This window comes from Apis mellifera, linkage group LG14 (assembly GCF_003254395.2).
Source record: "Apis mellifera strain DH4 linkage group LG14, Amel_HAv3.1, whole genome shotgun sequence".
Taxonomy (NCBI): domain Eukaryota; kingdom Metazoa; phylum Arthropoda; class Insecta; order Hymenoptera; family Apidae; genus Apis; species Apis mellifera.
In genome coordinates this window covers 8,180,287-8,200,222 of record NC_037651.1, presented here as the reverse complement: position 1 = coordinate 8,200,222, position 19,936 = coordinate 8,180,287, and the positions used below count along the sequence as shown (strand labels likewise).

The 19,936-nt window shown below is 39.0% G+C and overlaps 2 protein-coding genes and 1 long non-coding RNA gene across 3 annotated transcripts in view; 1 reads left to right on the top strand and 2 right to left on the bottom strand.

The window, feature by feature from the left end:
• The first annotated feature begins 2,328 nt into the window (after window positions 1-2,328).
• Window positions 2,329-5,201, top strand: LOC100576128 (cilia- and flagella-associated protein 100). The gene is made up of 7 exons (XM_026445188.1): window positions 2,329-2,452; window positions 2,685-2,889; window positions 3,076-3,333; window positions 3,440-3,806; window positions 4,024-4,253; window positions 4,394-4,717; window positions 4,841-5,201. Exons 1-7 carry the CDS (start codon window positions 2,352-2,354, stop codon window positions 5,147-5,149), a joined length of 1,794 nt encoding a protein of 597 aa, XP_026300973.1. The 5' UTR covers window positions 2,329-2,351; the 3' UTR covers window positions 5,150-5,201.
• On the bottom strand, window positions 3,329-4,510 carry LOC107965486. Its single transcript, XR_003306082.1, has 3 exons — window positions 4,369-4,510; window positions 4,009-4,194; window positions 3,329-3,859 (listed from the first exon to the last, which is right to left on the bottom strand). It is a non-coding gene; the product is annotated as an uncharacterized LOC107965486 (long non-coding RNA).
• A 10,931-nt stretch (window positions 5,202-16,132) lies between the features above and the next one.
• The window catches only part of LOC724594 (ADP-ribosylation factor-like protein 4C), a 34,253-nt gene continuing 30,449 nt past the window's right edge, over window positions 16,133-19,936 (bottom strand). Inside the window, exon 4 of the mRNA XM_016916072.2 lies at window positions 16,133-19,278. Coding sequence (XP_016771561.1) covers window positions 19,082-19,278 — 197 coding nt within the window. The 3' untranslated portion in view covers window positions 16,133-19,081. The remainder of the gene's footprint in view (window positions 19,279-19,936) is intronic.

Here is a 19,936-nt window from a genome sequence, read left to right as displayed (position 1 = left end):
TAGATGCGTTAATTGTTAATAAATAATTAATGAAAACAAATCTTAATTTTAAAATTGATATGAGAAACTTTCAAGATTGAAATTCAAAAATATTAAAATTTTGAGTAAAAAACGAATAATTAATAAATTTTCTATGGAATTTCGAAATGGAAAAAAAATACTTTTTATCTTTCTTATACAAAATTATTTTCTTTGTTTTTGATATCGAATATTTTCTTTCATATTCTGTTATAGTAATAATTAAAGTTTCGAGTATTCAAACGCGAGATGGCGCTAATAAAAATTTTTTAATAGTCACCTAACTTATCGATAAAATGTATTTATTTAAAAATTTGTAAAAAAAAGAAATAGCAAAAATTCCATAATCTTGACGAACAATTATTTGAGAAGTATCGTAAACAAATCTGTATTCAACTAAAGATGAAAGATATGACAGAAAAATCAATTTTCATATATAATATCTCTCTCATAATTTTTATTCTATTTTTGTTTCTATCTTATTATTTTGTTTTTTGTCTAATCTATTATTATAATTCTTAATAGAGTCTATTCAATTTTATATTTTATTTCATTTTGTGAAAATAATAAGAATAGATAGATTAGAGAGATTAAAATAAAATATCATGAAAAAATTAAATATTTATTTTACAATTAATATAAAAATTTCGATGTTTAAAATTATTTAGGATACTTATATTATACTAAATTTTTCTAATTTAAGTTAGATAATGTATTTTCCATTTCATTGTATTGTATTACATATCACAATATAATAATCTTATTAAAATTGTAGCTATGTTTAATTTTTGTAGTAATTACATTAATTTTTCATAAGAATTTTTTTTATGCTATTGAACATAATTCATATATATATATATATATATATATATATATATATATATATATATATATTATAACACTAAACAGAAAATATCATCATAATTTATTGAAACTATTAAAATTTAAATTTAAATTTACATTTTCAAAATTCACAGATTAGATAAACATTAAATAACATATATCAAATATATACTGTTACATCATAAAATTAAAATTTTTTAATTTTAAAAAAATGAAAATATAATTAAATTTTTTCACATTTCAGAATCATTGTACAATGATGTGTCTAAAATATAAAAATATAAATTGTGTATAAGACAAATCTGATTTGTTCATGTATGTTGATTCATACTATATACATAATTCAATTTAATAAATCATGAAGTAAACTTCGAAATACAACGCGCATGGCAAACAATCCCACTTAACAACCGTTTATCTACGAGACGTCAACTTGCTGACAGAAGGTTGATATATAATAAAAAGAAGATTATCGAATTTTCTCTCTTTCTCTTTTTCTCAGCTCTTTCTTTTTGTTTTTTAAATGTTTAAATCTAGCAGCTTTATCGCTAAGAAAAATACAAGAAGTGAACTTGTTTTAAAAAGTAAGTAATTCTTTAAGCTTTGAATTCGCATGTTTCAGGCATACCAATCTTAAGGAATCAATTTTTCACTGGATTGCTCGAGGATATTTTCAATTTTTTATTTCATTTTAATATTACTTTCGAGGCAAAGATATATATATATTGAAACTTACGAATTTATCGATATTGTATAATAAATGAGAAAGAAAGGAAATTTTATTTAAAATTAATTAGTTTGATATATTATTAAGTTTAATCGATAAAAATTTCGGATATTCAGGATGATTCAGACAGTTGATAAAAATCATAAAATCATATATTGATTATACAAAAAATTCTTAATGAAAATTATCGAATGGAATAACATATATTATTCATTTTTGATGCTGTATTTTTTAAAAAATTTCGAATATAATTACCTACAATATAAAATCTTAAGATTCATGAATATCTAAAATGAATATATTAATAATATTCGTCTCAAGAATTTCAAAAGCAAAATAAATTATAAACATTTGTTTCGAAATATATTATTTTAACATATAAACATATCGATTTATCGATATTTTCTAATCTCTGTATCTCTGTCGAAGCGATGCAATATTTTTTTCTCGACGTTTAATTAATACAATTGAAAAAAATTATATCCCTCCGTATATATATAGAAAATTACAAGAATAATTTTTTTCTAATTAATTACGCCCGCGATAAGTTTCCTCGATTCGAGAAACGGATTCTTCGAATCTTTCCATTCTTTTTTCAGACACTTGAAAAGTTTTAATCAAATGCATGCCGTCTCTGTTGGCGTTTCCCTTTGACCAACGCGACCAGATGAGGAGGCGAGCTTTTCTACACAGCGACACAGGTGAATGGCCGACAGGTGAAAAGCCGAGAGTTTGAATAAAGCACGAGCTGAATTACGGGAGAATGAGCGATCCAACGTCAAGAGCTTGTAGGGAGCGTCATATCGCTCAGAAGAGGCGGAAGATAACTGTGCCCAGGAAGAAAACTCTGAAGGAGTTTTTCGAGTATATATATATATATATTTTCTGCAAAATAATAAACATTTTGTTTTTACAACAGTTCGAAGAATATACATAATTAAATATATTTAATTTATAAACAATGAGAGAATAAGAAGTTTGTTTTTAAATCAATTATATTACTCGTCACAGATACGATAATTCATTTTTCAAATTGTCATTGCCCGAAAAATAGAAAAGTTATCATTTCACATTTCTTTCCGATGAATAATTCCAGGACCCAGTACTATTTTACCAAAGGCCATGAATACATGGGAGAGGCCAGAAATGTTCTCGAGGAGCAATCTCCTTTCGTTTATCCTCCTTGCTCTCTCATGTTCGCTTACTTTCAATACTGGAAAGCGAAACAACGTACCACGGATAAAGAAAAAAGGATGCTTTCCGACACCAAAGCTTTACACCAGCTTTTACGATCCCTTCGAGTAAGCTTCATTCTTTAATAACACACTTGGTCTTTGCTTTGCAATTAAAGAAAAGAAGGATAATTCGAAAAATTTCAATTATCAGTTAGGCGTTGAACAATGAAAAAAACAATGTTCACGATCTCGGAAGAATTTCCTTAGATCGTTGAAAGATTGTTTACGATTATTGTTACTTTTGTTACCAAGGTGGACGTGGACATCGAAGCGTTGGAGGCAAAGAAGCACAAAGATTTGGACGAAGCTATAGCCATCACCGACGTGGATCCGCGTTACTTTTCGGAATTGGATGCCAGGCTAGTGAGAGAAAAATTCTCCGTGCGCAAGTACGTGGAGGATTGCCGTGAAATTTTAAAGTATCGGCTGTTGGCTGGCCAGCAGATGGACGATTGCATTCGTATAGATCAACAATTCGTCGAGGAGCAAAAAAGACTCGATAAGATCAAGGTGTTTGTTTTAAATCAAAAAAAAAAAAAAAAGAAAAAATTTTCCACGATCCAATATCTTATATAATCGCTTATTCTTCCATCCATCCGTGTTTTTTTTTTTCCAGCGACGATATCGTCGATACATAAGCGGTTTCGAGGAATTTCTCTCGAAGGATCACGAGGAGAGTATGGAACTTCTATTACTCGCTGAGAACGAGTCGAAGAAAACTAGAGAGATGACGGATCACAGGAACAAGCTCTCCGTCGAGTATGGCCGGGTCAGATTGGAAGTATACCACTGGGAGGAGAGTTGGAGAATGATGAAGATGTGCCAACGATTCCTCTATCAGATAGCTCCGATTTCTTGGCGGACGGAGCACGATTGGATCCATCGCAGTCATTCAGGGGAGAGCATCACTTACGACCATACGGAGGATTTGTTCGGCCGTTACAGAATGCTGGGCGAAGTTGCCTCCCTCGACGCTCTTATAGGTGATTACGCACCAAATATCTCCCCTCCCTCCGTTTCAAACGAATAATTCGACCTGTGGAAAAATTTCATAGGTTTAGAGAGTTATCTCGATACTTGAAATTATTATTTCGCCAATGATTATTCCTTTCTACTCGATAAGGAATTATCTCTCTCTTACTTTTAATTAACTTATCATTAAGAAGAAGAAGAAATGTTACGTACTTGTTTTTCTCGCAGATTTTTTCGAGCAAGATATCAGCGATGCAGGTCCTGCAGATTTGTATTTTAAGGAACCGTACGAACTGATCAACGTGTTCAGATCGATCGAGATGCAAAATTTGAACGCGTTGATCCACTTGGAGAGTCTGGCGGAGCCGATGGCTCAAATGATGACCACGATACAAAATGCTGAACAACAGATCAAGTTAGAAATCGGGGAAATAACGAATACGATCAACGAGTTGCGCGTAATATGATATATATATATATATATAATCGATCGAATTGATTAAATGATACATCGCATGGATCGAAGTAGAGTGAAATTGGTAAACGTATGCATACTAGTATGTGTATACTCACCGCGCGAAAAACCCAAACTTTCTAGGAAAGCATACACGTGTTGGAGAACAGAGCCGTAGATTTGGAGAAGCACGCGAACGAGCTTTTGGAAACCGTGTTCCGGGATTCCGTTTGCTCGGAGGAAGTGCTCCGTCTTCAGGTGTTCGTCGAGGATGCGTACGAGAGTTGTGTCGGGCCAAACGAAGCGAATCTGGACAGCTTCTCGATGATGAAGTGGATCGAGAAGATACACGACGACTTGAATTTGAAGCTGGACACTCTACCGCCTGAGGTGGTCAAGGCTTGCGAGAAAGAGGGCTTCAAGCAGGAGTTGAAGGTCATGAAACAGACGGAGGAAGCTGCCAAGAAGGTTGTTATATCCGCGAAAATTAATATTAATCTTAATATTGTTTATATCTCATTGTTCACATTGGCTAATTGGAAACAATTTTTAAAAAGTTTTTAATTATTATTTTACTTTATCCACGCACAGTTCGAGCTTATGCATCGGTTGCTGGCCTCCCTGAAACGCATAATGGAGCCGCCTCCGACAAAGAAGAGGCCCATGATGTGGCGATCGATCCCAAAAACGTACAGATTGAAAGGAGTGGCGATGGCGCTGGAGCCAACCGAGGAGGAGATGCAATATTTGACTTTCTTCACCGACTATTGCAAAACGGAGGACTTCACCACGTATCGGCCTCAATTCCCGGACGATTTTGATCTGACGTTCAAGAAGCAAGAAATCGTAGTGACCGAAACCGAAGAGGACGAGGATGTTTTGATAAAAAAATTTGAATGATCGAATTTCTTTTTTTTTTTTTTCATCATTTAATCAAAATAAAATCGATCGAATATTATATACATATATAGAGATTGTTCACGAATAATTAATTAATCGGAACAAAAAAATTTCAATAAAGATATGACGAAGGAAGACGCGTATTTTTTTTCTTTTTTTTTTTTTACGGTGAAACAACCACGTAATCCATGTTAAGAAGCAACGTTGCGTATAATTGAAACAAATTATTGTTTCATCCTTGGACCGATTTCACCGATCCTCCAATTATTCCTCATTTTCCACGATTTCGATATTGCTCCCGTCGCAGACGAACTTGTGAATAATTCACGACCCATCCAATCGAAAATTCTTCCTCGTCCAATTAAGTAATTGAATTAAAACGGGGAAACGCAGCGGACGAAAGATAACTTCCGCCTGTTTCTTCTATTTAATTGAGAAACGCTTACGTAGCGCGAAACATCGATCAAACGCAATCGTCGAGGAGGACTCCGTGAACATTAATTCGTCTGATGCATTTTTTTCTCCCTCTCCCCCCTTTTTCTATCTTTAATAGAAGAATCCGCGCACTCTTCCGTTCTACGCGCGTTTCAATTTTTTTTTTAACGATCATCGTCGATGCTCGAAAGGATCGAAGATGAAAAATTTTCTTTAAAAAGCCACGAGAATTGGCTAATCGAACTTATTCATGAATTTTGACAATCCAAATTTCATATAACGATTTTCCAATTATTCACGGATGAATTTTTAAGATCCTTTATCTTTTATATTTCGTTCAATTCCGTTGCTCTTTCTTGGAATAAACGCAATCTTCGATTTACTCGAATCGATCCAATCAGATCGTCTCGAATATGAAACAATGAAACGAGATTAAGAGAAAATTCGGTAATCGAAGAGGGAGATTGAATGTAAGAAAGGAGAAGAGGAGGAGGAGGAGGGCGCTTTTGAAATTCTTATGCGAGGAAAAAAGCACCATCCACCCGCACAACTTCGGATTACTTTCGCGGAGTGGTTTCGCCCGCTAAGAATGCTCGCAAGTCTCTCCTCTTTGCATTCTCCGTTTCCCAAAGGATCTTGAGCAAGAGCGGTCTTCTCCGTTGGCCGGAATGAAAAAAAAGGCACGCGTGCACGAATCGAAGGGGGGGAAATAATGGACAGACGAGAAAGGAAATAATCTCTCGAACGAAGATAATAAAGGATATAAAAGGGGAGAGACGGATTTAAAAAATTTATACCAAGCTTCTTTCTCCCTTTTATGGAAAATCGATACACGGATGTTTCTCGGTTGCAGGAAACACCGATTAAATTTATCGATTCGATGGATCGTTATTTCACGAAATTTTGAAGAATTCGTTCAATCAATCGTGAAATCGTTACAATTCATCCTTTCCTTTTATAATATATACATATACACGGAAACAAGGAGGCGGTGGTGGTAAGAAATTCTGGAGGAAAAGATCGATACAAGGGTGGGTTGAACTCGAGAGTGAGAAACGAGTGGAGTAAATGAGAATTTTTAGATTGGCCTTGACAAGTTGTCTGCACGCTGTCATCTCGACGCGAAAGAGTCACAAAGGGAAGTGGGCAGGAGGCGAGGGTGGGTACAAGTCGAGCACCACGTGTCTGCCATTAATTCCACTTGTGGGGGCAAAGGTGGCGAGGACCGACCAGTGTCGTTGGATATCGCTACGTACGTATCCTCGAACGTATCTCTCTCCTCCCATTCTTCGACCAAGACAAGTCGTTAACAACCACTGTCCTGGGTGACAACAGGAAGCGTGTGCTTCCTCGAGGAGATCGAAACAGAGAATTCGGGCGAGAAATTTTTCCGTCCCCGAAAGTGACGAAGAAGAACGAAGAAGAACGTTGAGTGAAATTCTCGACGGTTTACCTTGACTGTGGAAAAATTGAAAAAAAAAAAAAAAGAAAAGAAAAAGAAGACGGAATTCTTTTTGGATCAACCAATTCAAGATTTCGAAAGAATGTTTCGGTGGAAATGAGCGAGGGTAAGGGAGGATTTTGCGTACTCGGAGGAGGCCTTTCGAGATTATCCCCATAGCAACGAGAATTGCTCGATAGCAGACCGGCTCTTGAATCAAACTAACCCCCTCTCTCTCTCTCTCCTCCCTCCCTCTCCTCTTTTCCCTCCTTCCTGTTTATCGTTCGTCTGTTTTCAACCCTTGCGTGCCTCCCTTCGTTCTTAACGCGAAAGGAAAAAAAAGAGAATGCGAACATGTATCCACACGTGTACACACACACGAATGTACAAGAATATTTTTGCCCTTTTACCATTGGGTCCTCTCTCTTGGTCCTCCTGCGCTATATTATTCACCATTCAGCTGTCCGTGAACTCTCCTCTCGAGCGGAGAGGGCCTTTTGTCTCGCGCGCCACTCATCCTCGCGTTCGAACGCGCGTGGCCCGCTTTGGATTACACCAACCAATGTTCCTCTCTCTCTATTTTTCTTTCTTTCTTTGCTTCTCTTCCATTCTCTCTGTCCGTTCTGGTGGAAGAGGGAACGGCTTAGATATCGGTGGAGTTCACGAGTTTCTGTGTGAAATTACATATTACGACGATCTGTATATACCGTCGAGTTTCAACAACAAGGCAAGTAGTTTTATCTAGAAGAAAAAAAATAAATTATGGAATTATATATGGAAGGAATGGCGAGTTAATGGTTAATAATAAAGGGAGTTAATTACGAACAGAGAAGAGCTTTGTCTCGAACTCGTTTAAAAAAAAAGAAGAAAGAAACGAATTCGCATAAGATTCCTCGCGGGCGAAGGATTTAGAGATAAGAAAATTATTATTATTAAAGCGATTCAATAAACTCGCGGTGTTGGGGAGAGAAATGGAATGCTCTTCTCCGTTCACTTCTTGAGTGAGGACATTTTTAGAAACGTGTTGCCACGTGCGAGATCTCATCCCCTTTGACTTTCTCTGATCGGAGAAATGAAGGAAGAAGAGGAGAATCTAGTTCATCCAACGACACAGCCGGCCAATTTCAACAATGGATCTTCATAGTCCTACCGATGAACTACTTTATTCGTTATTCAACGTTCCGTGAATTCTTGATAAAAGAGAGGCTTTGTTTCGAGTGCGCGATTCGTATCTGTGTGCAACGAGTTGCATTGCTGTTCACACGAATATTATATTGTTAAAGAATAGAAAGAGCATTCTTTCGAAAAGATTTTCGATTTAAAACACTTTTAACGAATTTTTTCCATTTCTCGAGGAAAAATTCAATTTACGCGGATGGATTAAAAGGCGAGGAAAACTAATCTTCAAACTTTCTCGCAAGTAAAGCTTCAGCCTTGGTAGAGAAGGTTATTCTCGTTGTTAAGAGCAAGAATAATTAACGACTGTCCGGACCAGACAGCTGTTTTCCACCATCTTCAAAGAGAAATTTTCTTAACTGGGATAAATAATTCCATCCAAATTACCAAATTATAATTACGCAACTCATCTCGACTTGTATAAATAATCCTGTTTAAAAGAGAGAGAAAAAAAAAAAAAAAAAAGAAACATCCTTTCACGATTTTTCCTCGTCCATCTCCGAAACGAAATGCTACCTCTTTGAAATGGACGGGCAATAAAACGTCATTAATTTCTTCCGAGAACCGAGCGAAGACCTCTTCTCGACCGAACAAAGTTAAATTGGATGCTGTTAATCTCTCCAATTTCGGGTCACCGACTCGGCCAACGAAACTAATGCCGTCTTGGTCCCCTCCCTCCCTCCTTCATGGTTATACATTCGGGTTAATTAGCTTCATTAAACTGGACGAGGAACGCTACTTGCCTCTTCTTACTTGGAGCGACATCTTCGACTCGGGGATATCAAGGGGAAAATTTTAATTGCATTCGTCCCCTCGAATAATTTCGATATACTTACGCCACGTATCCTCTTATTTGTATAAAATACAAAGGCAAAATTTCCCCTCGAGTCTGCGGGCAAATAATCCTCGAATTTTTATTTATATTCGAACATTCAATTCGAGATTTATTTCGAAAAAATTTTTCCTCTTTCTTGTTCTCTGCTTCTTACATTCACAAATTTTCCCTCAAATCTGCGGGGAAATAATTTTCTAATTTTTATTTATATTCGAACATTCAATTCGAGATTTATTTCGAAAAAATTTTTTGTTCTCTGCTTCTTACATTCACAAATTTTCCCTCGAGTCTGCGAGGAAATAATCCTCGAATTTTTATTTATATTTCGAATATTCAATTCGAGATTTATTTCGAAAAAAATTTTTTGTTCTCTGCTTCTTACATTCACAAATTTTCCCTCGAGTCTGCGGGCAAATAATCCTCGAATTTTTATTTATATTCGAACATTCAATTCGAGACTTATTTCGAAAAAATTTTTCCTCTTTCTTGTTCTCTGCTTCTTACATTCACAAATTTCCCTTCGAGTCTGCAGAGAAATAATCCTCGAATTTTTATTTATATTCAATTCGTTCGGAGATTTATTTCGAAAAAATTTTTCCTTTTTCTTGTTCTCTGCTTCTTACATTCACAAATTTCTCCTCGAATCTGCGGGCAAATAATCCTCGAATTTTTATTTATATTCGAACATTCAATTCGCTCAAAGATTTATTTCGAAAAAATTTTTCCTGTTCTTTGCTTCTTACATCCCGAATATTCTTCTCAAACATAGAGTGACGTTAATCGTAATGTAATCGTCGATATTAAAACTTTTACCACCTCGAAAGCGTTAAATAATTATTACATCCGAACGTAAAGTGCTCCTTTCGAGGGGTAACTACGCTTAATAAACTGCATCGTATCCGAACAGTGTCCAATCTCGAAAAGCCGATATATATAATTCGATCGTTATTACACTTGCCATAAAGCCAAATGCAATTTTCATTAGAGGAAGATCGATCGTGATTTACGAGGTTCATAAACTTTTCAACAAATCAATATATATATACACTCTGAAGAATATCGACTCCTTTATTTGGATTCCTTCCAAGAAAGGAAACATCAGGATTCGATGAGGCGCCACGCGAGGACAAAGATTAATTTAAAAAGAGAGAAAAGAAAAAGGAACATTACGTAGCTTTATACATTGCGCGTACAACGTTGTCCCATCGAGGAGCAACGCCGCCCTTTTCTATCGTCGTCGTTTCTATAAATGGCGCGAACTATATAACGCGGGCCGCCCACGAGTCGGCGCCCACGTCGATTTTCACCACTTTTGATTCCGGATCTATACACGAAAACGAACACGCGTGTGGAGAGGAGAAACCCGATTTTTTCGATCATCTCGAATTTTAGGAAGGGAAGGAGTCGTTTCGTTTCTAAAATATCTAGAAAGAGAGCGAGGGTTTATTAAAAAATTCGTTTAAAAAATTTTTCGACGGACGAGGTGAGTATCGTTCGGATCGGATCGTCTTCCGAGCAAAAGTGTTGTTCAACAGAGAGATAAACAGCGAGGCCGACGTTCTCTCGTTACAATGCGCACAGTTCTCGTTTTCTTTCCCTTCCTCGTTTCGACTTTTTTTTTTTTTTTTCTTTTGCCACGGACGCACGCACATCTGTGCATCTAAATATACGAAACACATGCTACATGGCACCGCCTACAGCTCACAAAACTGGTGCTGGTATCGCGCGCGTGCACCACGATCGTCCGAGAAAACCACTCGTTCTCGAGAACACTCGGCGAAAAGTTTTCCAGAAAAAGTAATTTGTCTTTTTTTCCTTTTACCTCTTTCTTTCTTTTTTTCTTTTTTTTTCCTTTCTTTTTAGGTTCGGTTTTAAAAAAGAGATCGAGGAAAATCGTCGCGATCTCGAGGAAGATTATATTTTTAAAGAGATTGCTTAGGAGAGATCAAAGCCCAGATTCTGTTCCCAATGAAAATGATCCGTGCAATTCTTTTTTTCCGCAAAATTTAATCTCGGATCTAATTTCTATTTCTGTCTAGGTCGAGCTCGTATCGTATTCAACGAATTCTGCATACGTGTCTGGCAACAGTCGTCTCGATCTTGTAAGCTAAGAAACTTAATGATTCGATATATCCCATCGAAATAATTAAAGCTGATTTTTATATTACTCGAAATAAAAGTATATACATTATGATATAATTCTCGCTTCGAGAGAATCGAAAAGAAGCTGATCGCACAAGACTTTCTCCGTTACATTTCATCTCTGCAACAATTCCTCTGCGAATGCAAATGCGACCGTTCTTTGATCGTTCCCTTCCTGCAATTATGCTACGTAGGCCGCTTCTTGTTCTCTCGATCCTAGAATCCTACGAATTGTATATCCGTGTCAAACTCTCGAGACAAGTTTTTTTTTCTTATAATAATAATAATAATAATAATTGCATTAGGAATCGAAAGGAACAATGGAGAATTGGCAGATTTAATCTGGAATTTACGAAAGTACGTGAAAACCCGTTTCGATTCGTTTTCTATTCCGGGCAACGGAACAGAAGATTCCCGATCCAACGCTACAATAACGCGCCCTGTCCTTCCCAATTGCGCATTGTTCCCCATTGAAACGACACCGACCAACTTTCTATCATTGTTTCCGCGCGCTTCCAACTTCCTCTAACGAGCCCATGTTTCACAGCTTCCGAGCATAATAACAACGCCGCTTTCCATTGCGATAAAATCGAATTTCGTTCGATCATTCTCCCTTTTTCATAAATTCTCTTGAGTAAAGCAATTTCGCCAATCGTTCAATCTACGAATGCTTTGGAAAATCTGAACCGATCTCTCAATCGTTCGATCCTTAACGAAATTTGAAACGAAAAAATATTTCGAGGATCGATTTTCGGATAGAGATATGCGAATTACCTTTGAAGAGGGGGAATAAAAAAAGAAAGAACGAACTTTCTTAACGAAATTTCTCAATGTCGAGAATAACGTTTCCAACCTTGTTTCCAACCATCCTTTATCGCAAATACGACTCGTTGCATTTTTCTTTTTTTTTTTTCGGTCAACGCGCATCGCGCATTCCACGTCCCACATTAACAGGGACGACGCAACGTCGAGAGCCATCCGTTAATTAAACATCTCGCTCGAGTTTTTCCACGATCAACTTCGTACAACGCGTTCGATGTTCGAACGTACGTTTTTCTCCAATCAATCACATCTCGTAATTCCGATCGATAATTACCAAGCTCATCCAAATAAAAAGAGGAACACTTTAATTTGAAAATTAAAACGCACGATTAAAATCATCGCGAAGAAAAGAATAAAAAACCTTCGTCCTTTAAAGAAGAGGAGATCGTCAAAGGGATAGGAGAGGAAGATACAGCCTTCCAACACAGAAAATTCTCTGGACTTGCGAGAATCGCGGAACGAATTCGAGGGAAGCCTCCCTCGCGCGAAATCCTTGGCGCGGAGGGGAAGGGTTTCCCTTTGAAGCCGGTGTTCATCGCGTGCGTGCATGCGTGCGCGGCGTAAATGGCCGCATCCGCGCGCCACGTGCCGCCTATCCTGTTCCAAAGGGAACAATAACCGCGAAACACACTCCTTTCCTCCCTTTTTCGCTGTAACCGCGTCGTGCCGCCAGCCCCTCCTCGCGCTGCGGGGCTGATCCGCATGAACAAGTAGGCAACCCGACGCGGAAACGAGAGAGGGAACGAGGCACCGATCGTTATTGACCGGATGAGAGTAATTTCAAGGTTCGAGGAGAAGAGCGCGCATCTTGGCGAAATCTTTGTTTGTTTCGCTCCTTGAAAAGAATCTCGCTCTTTCCTTCCATTTCCATTTCCTTCGCAAAGAGGGGAAATATCCTGGTTGGATGGAAAAAATAAAATGTGCGGGTTAAAACATAACGGAATTAGCTGATTTATTTGGAAAAAATCCTCGCTCACAGTCATCATCGGAAAGGATTATTCGTTCATCAGTCTGGTTGGGACTGGAGCCGGTGTTGTCCCCGGGCTTGTAATACAATCAACATTCACCTGGCGCATCTACGGCACGCACACAAGAGAAGAGTGGCGAGTCTATGCTATATAAATATATACGAATATTGAAGCGCGAGGACGAACGACGATATAATAATAATAATAATTGTTCTCGTTTTCACGGTTTTTTTTCTCTCTTTTTTTTCTTTCTTTACGTACACTCTTTCCACGTTCTCTCCGTCTTTCTTTCTTACTTCCTTTCACAGTTACTCGCAATTACTCGATCATTCTCTCTCGCAAATTCCTCCTCTCGTTCCTTTTCTTAATCGTTCGTCGCTACTCCTCCGTGTTTAATTGTTACACAAATATGCGATCTATCGTTCGATCGAGAAGCACGAGATAAAATATCGAATGGTAATAAAACACAACAAGGGCAAGTATAGTGTTACGATAGAATTTTTTTGAACGACAGTCGATATAAAAAACAACAATCATACTCGACAGACGTATTGGTCGATTTCCTTTCTTTTTTTTTTCTTTTTCTTTTTCTTTTTCTTTTTTCTAACGTGTGGAAAACACTTCGGCACTCGGATCGGGTAAATTTAAATTCCTTCAAATTATATATAAATCGTACAATGATTATTATTATTATTATTATTACACTGATATGTCGATCAGTCGCTCTTAATCATCAGTCGCGCGATGATTAATCATCCTAATCCATCCGACAACGTTCGAACGGAACCAAATTCTCCTTTAATTAAACAATTACCTATCTAAGTTATTCAAATTTTTTACTATCCGGATCCTTCCTTCCGTTCAATCAAAATTCGTACGTATCACGAAAATCAAAATTCACGAAATTTCCTACTTAATCTCTTAATCTTAAATTTAATCATTCTCTCTCTCTCTCTCTCTCAACGGAACAACAACACCGGAATAAACTATCGAAAGAACGTTCAACCTCGATAAATGAACAACACGAATCCTTAAATCGTTTAGAAAAGAAATTTGCCCGAACCGAGCCAACAGGTTTCCACGCCGCCGAGGAAATCCTACGAAAAACTTACAGCCTGCAATTGCCTATTTACAAATGTTCTTACAAGTATAAACGCTTTATATATATATATATATATATTTTTTTGGCGTACGCTACACGTACTCGTTTACCGTCACACACTCTCTTGGTTCCCCGAAATTAATAATTCTCGGCTCGACTAGCATCGACACTCGTGTTACAGTCGTGTGTACAATACAAATTTCATCTTGCATTACTCACTCTCTCTCGTCTCGTCTCTCACACTCGTAATCTCGTACACATTCACGCACAATATACGGGGGATCGCGTGCTCTCGTCGCGACGCCCTTCCAAGTCAGCGGAGGACCGGGAGGACACGGTAATTAGAGGCGGTGGCAATTAAGGTGGCGATCGGTGCCACCGGAAGTTGGCCGCAACTGGGTTAAGGCGGCGCCGCAAGTGGGACGCGCGAGCCGTGGAGAGGAAAGTTGCGACTGTTTAAGGAGGTTGCTTGTGACGAGGAGGGGGAGAGGAGAATATGTATCTTGTCCCCCGAATATTTTATTCTCGAGAGAGAGATCTCGAGGAGAGAGAATCGGAGAGATGGATCGAGGAGGAGGAGGAGGGATTCTCGAAGTTGGAGGAGAGGAAGAGAGCGGAAAACGCGCGCTCGAAATCGTTCCTTCGATGCATTTTCAACGCATTCCGGAACGCGACGCGAATCGTAGGAAGTATGCACGCGTGTATGCGTGTGCGTATCCGCGAAGGAGTCGTTCCTTCGAGCAACAAAGTGTGAAGAAACTGGTTCCGTTCCTGATGCGTTCCTCTCCGTCCGCCATTCCTTTTCCACCGATCCGGCCACGAATTTTATCCTCCTTCGTTCTCCTCGTCATTTTGCAACGCTCGATCGTTGAACGAGAATCGTCTAATTATTCTCCTCTTAGCTCGAACGTCGGTTTGAAAATGTTTATCTTTTTATGGATCGAGCATGGCAAAAAGAAAAGAAGAAAAGAATATTCATACTGTGATTCAACTCCCCGAGCGAAATAATAAATCGGGAGAGGAAAGGATATATGGAACGAGGGTTTCGCCCATTTTCCCTTAGAAAATATATCCAGCTGGCCGATATCCGATGTAATACGCGTCATCGAAGCGACATCGTCCCCCATTTCCTCGAGAAGTACCGGGTTTTGGTCTCTCGTGCAACTTTGATGCCCCTTTATCTCCGTTTGCTTACTTTTTCCGTGTCATCGATAACGCGATTTCCGCTCACATTTCCCTCTTGCCTTCCCTTTCCCTCCCTATCAGAGGATATATCGATCCTTGGAACGGATAGTGCCCACCGTACACCTCCAGTCCCCGTCTTTTATCGTCGCAATTTTAAAGTAAATATTCAAAAATTGCGTGACCGTGGTGAGCTTGCCTCCCCTCCAACGATAAATTGCGATCGCGGCGCCGTGTCCGGACGTGACTCATTGCAATCCCTTTATCGATTCCCGACTCCTTCCTCCGAATTCCCTTTGAAGGCTCCTTCTTTTCGAAAAATTTTTATTTTGAGAGAGAAAGAAGAATCGAAAAATAATCGAAAACAAAATTAGGAAGAGCCTCCGAATTCCCTTTGAAGAAAAAAGGCTTCTTCTTTTCGAAAAATTTTTATTTTGAGAGGGAAAGAAGAATCGGAAAAGAATCAATATAAAATCTTTTAAAGATTCTTTCATAGGTAAAGTCAAAATAAACTCGAAAATAAAATTAGGAAGAGCCTCCGAATTTCCTTTGAAGAAAAAAGGCTTCTTCTTTTCAAAAAATTTTTATTTTGAGAGGGAAAGAATCGGAAAAGAATCAATATAAAATCTTTCAAAGATTCTTTCATAGGTAAAGTCAAAATAAACTCGAAAATAAAATTAGGAAGAATCTCCGAATTCCCTTTGAAGAAAAAAGGCTTCTTCTTTTCGAAAAATTTTTGGGAGAGGGAAAGAAGAATCGGAAAAGAATCAATATAAAATCTTTCAAAGATTCTCTTAAAGTCAAAATAAACTCGAAAGTAAAATTAGGAAGAGAATTTCTTTTCCGAAGGAACTTCAACGCGTCTTGATCTACGATTCGAATTTTCCATATTTTTTTTTCTTTTTCTCTCTCTCTCTCCATACGAGGGACACACGTTCGATCCAGCTTACTTCCGTCACAGCGGGTCGTTGTTTCGTTGATGTATCGTCGCCCGCAAACCACGATTTCCGGTCTTGCGTTGCCCTCTCGTGTCTCCCGGTCTAATATCGATCCATGCACCCCAATAAATAACCAGTCAAATTATACCTCGTCCGATTTTCGTACGCCCCCATTCCCATTTCTCCTCTATTTAAAACGAAACAGGTCAGATTTTTCCAAAGAGCAAGTTACCCTTATCCTTCCTCTTTCTTTTTCCTGGAAAATGATCATTCTCTCTCTCTCTCTCTCTCTCTCACGATCACTTTATCACATCCTCTCTATTTTGAATAAAAATATCGTCTGCTGTGCTCGTCCAATCTTTAAATTCCATTTTAACTGTTTCTTTTCTTTCTCTCTTTCTCTCTCTCTCTCTTTCTTTGCTGTCTCTTGATTCACGAGACGGCACTCGAAGCACTTCTTCTCGAGACGCGAATGTAAATGTATCTCGACTTTCTCAACGAGATTTCCTCGAATCGAAGTGATTTTTGCGAAAGGGGAGAGGAACAGTGGTAGAAAGTTTAAGAAAGAAAGAGAGAGAGAGATGTTTCCCTTTCCAACGGAAAAGTTGGAGAGAAAAGCGTGCACGAAGGATTCGTGGAAAGTTTTGCCCTCGGGGAAGAAACGTGGAAGGGACGTGGAAGGCCACGAACGAGAACACGAACGAAATCACAAGTTTTGCGCTGTGCTCGAAAATAACGAAAACGAGTAATAATAATAATAGTAATAATAATAATAATAATAATAATAACTTCGATTGGTTTGGCGAACTGCACTTCTAATCACCGACTTCTCTCCCGAATATAAATGTCCAAATATATAAATCACCACGTCGACGACGATATTTTCTACGAATAGGAACCGTATATTCGTTCGTGTAATCGATATAAAATCGATTGCTTCCTCGAGAAGAGAAAAAAAAAAATGAACGATCGAAGAAAACCGACGAGCGTGCTTGCGTCCAAGTGTCGGGAGGATAATTTTTCCCGGCGCGTATATATACGTTTCCTATACAGCGTTAAGAAAATATCGTCTCGCGTTACTACCGGTGGTGGCAATGGTCGATAAGAACGCTACCGGATGTCCGCGCGGATGGAAGGGACCGTTAAGGATAAAAAGTATTATACATTGGCAAGAGAAACACGAGCACCCACCGTTTTGAGCTCCACACCACCCGTTTCCAGAAATTCTGAATAATTCTAAATTAGTTTTTAAGAATAAATTCATCCTTGAAACGTGGACGACGTAAAAAAATATACAGTAACAAACGTGTAATAAATTTTTTCTCGCAATATACAAACTAACGCAATAAAAATCAGATCGAGTCAACGAATCACGTATCCAAGAACAATATTATAACAAAAGATATATATACATTGGGATAGATCATCCGTTTCTTCGAGATATGTATCAAGATTTCCGATCGAGCTCAAAACGATCGATTCGTCTTTTCTGCATTAGCCCCTTAGACGATACAACGAACACGATATACACACGTACGATATTTCAAGGGGATCGTTATCACATCGTTTTTACCGAAAAAAGATTCCGTTCGGGAAGAAGCAATCGACGTTTGATCGTTTTTCCTCTCTCTCTCTCTCTCTTTCTCTCTTTCTCTTACTCTCGTGGTATAAAGGTGCAAAAAATTAGAGAGGCACGATCACGATCGTCGGGACACCTATCGATTCATTCACCTCGAGCTCTACGAAACGCGTATCAACTACCTAGCCTTGCTAACGCGATTAATTTATTGAAGGGCCAATTTGCGATTACCTTTGAAAAAAAGAAAATAAAAGGAAAAAATTCTCCTCTTAATAATCGACGATATCCGTAAAATTGTCCGAAAATTGATAAAAATCATCCGTTTGAAAACGAGGAGGAGGGAAGAGAGTTGGAGATAATTTTTAATCAATCTCGATGATTTGGCGGGGTTCGAGTCACGGTTATTAATACCCGTGGCTTTTATCTTGGCCTCCCTCCTTGACCCGGGCCCGCGTCAGCATTATTAATACGATTCAACGTCATTGTTATCAGCAGCTTCGTTATCGCGAAAATCCTCTTCTCCTGGAGCTCGCGCAAGAAAAAGAAAAGAAAGGAAAAGAAAGGAAAAAAAAACGCGCGTTCCTATTTCTTTCGTCATCGGCCGGTGTGAAAAAGAACGGAGAGCCGAGGAGCTCGTTATCCGTGACAAGGCCGAGGCGATCGGCCGAAAGGGGTCGTTAAAAATTGGTATTTCCTAGAGGAACGTCCTAAGGAACGTTTCCGTTTTCTCGAAAATTTTGGCAAAATAGAGCTTCTCTGTTATTTCTGAGGGCGAAGAAGCACTTGATTCGTTGTCGTAAATCAGACATCCTTCGCTCCGCCTCGCAACAGCGAGTGGATCGATCCACTGGCTGGCTAGAAAAAAATTTCCTAGATTATTTTATCCTCCTCTTCGCGGAGAGGGATATCCCGTTCGACATTCCTCCTCGCGCGTTTAAAAAAGCGCCCGTTCCAAATTCCATCCTTGTTTCGAGTCATCCGAAACTCGATGAACCGAGATCTCCCGATCGAGAGGAATAAAGAGGAGATCCTCTACGAATCGATGAAAGCTTGGAAAGATCTTCGACGCGACGCAACAGAGATTCCAACTACGTTGGAACGGACGAGACGACTTCGTCCACGGCGAAGTGGGCAATGTTCGTGGAGACGTTGGATGCGCGCGCAGCTCCGTTGTTCACTCGAGCGGGTCGGCGCCGCGGCATCGTGACGGGGAGGAAGAAGACACCGTGGAAGGCGTGGCTGTGCCCGAAGGAGAGACTGTCCGCGACTTGCAAGATCAGAAGACGCACGTGCAGTCCTCCGAGGCCCTGGCCTACCTGGCCCGTTTCCTGTTCAGCTTCGCGAGCTTGCGCCGCTTCAGTATCAGCTGATAAAGAGTGTCCAAACCCTCGTGAAGCCCCTCGCCGGTGATCGCGCAGGCCGGCTGCACCCTGATGCACGCGCTCCCCGGCATCCCCGCCAATTCCAGCACGCCCAGGTGCTTTTCCAATTCGCCCACCTCTTTGGCACCTGTGGACATCGGGAGGAACCGGTTCAGGAACCTGAGAATCGACCCGATCTCCTTCGTTTCAGGGTTGTTCAGGGTCAGGTTCGGAATGGTATCGATCCAGAATTCAGGAAGGAGGAAGAGAGTTGGGGGGAGAGCTGGCTTTAGAGGAGAATCGTTAACAGGTCGAATGCTTTTTTTCCTCGTATTCTCGTTCAATTTCGTTCGTTTATTATACGATGATTTGCATTTGGTTACGCAATAACTAAGCGAGATGATAAAAGAAAGAAAAATGTAGAGAAGCTCGCGAATGATTCGACCGTGTCAGATTTATTTATTTTTTTTATTAGAAGCAAATAGAAGTAAAATCAAGCGCTGTATATATACGCACATATATATATAGGATCTTTAATCTTTAATCTAACCATGCCCCGTTATAAATTGCGGTCAAGTGCGTTTATACTCGTAGCGAAGCCATACCGTTCGATATACGCCAATATTTTCCTGCCCGCTTATTCCTGTTCCTCCACGCTCGAAAACGACTATTTATTTTCACGAATACGTAAGAAAAAAAAAAAAAAACCATATCGAAACGTTACACGTTCTTTTTTCAAAGAATAAAAATTTTTAAAATTGAATCGAGAAATGAATCGTTCTTAAAACGTTCCCTTAAAAAAAAGA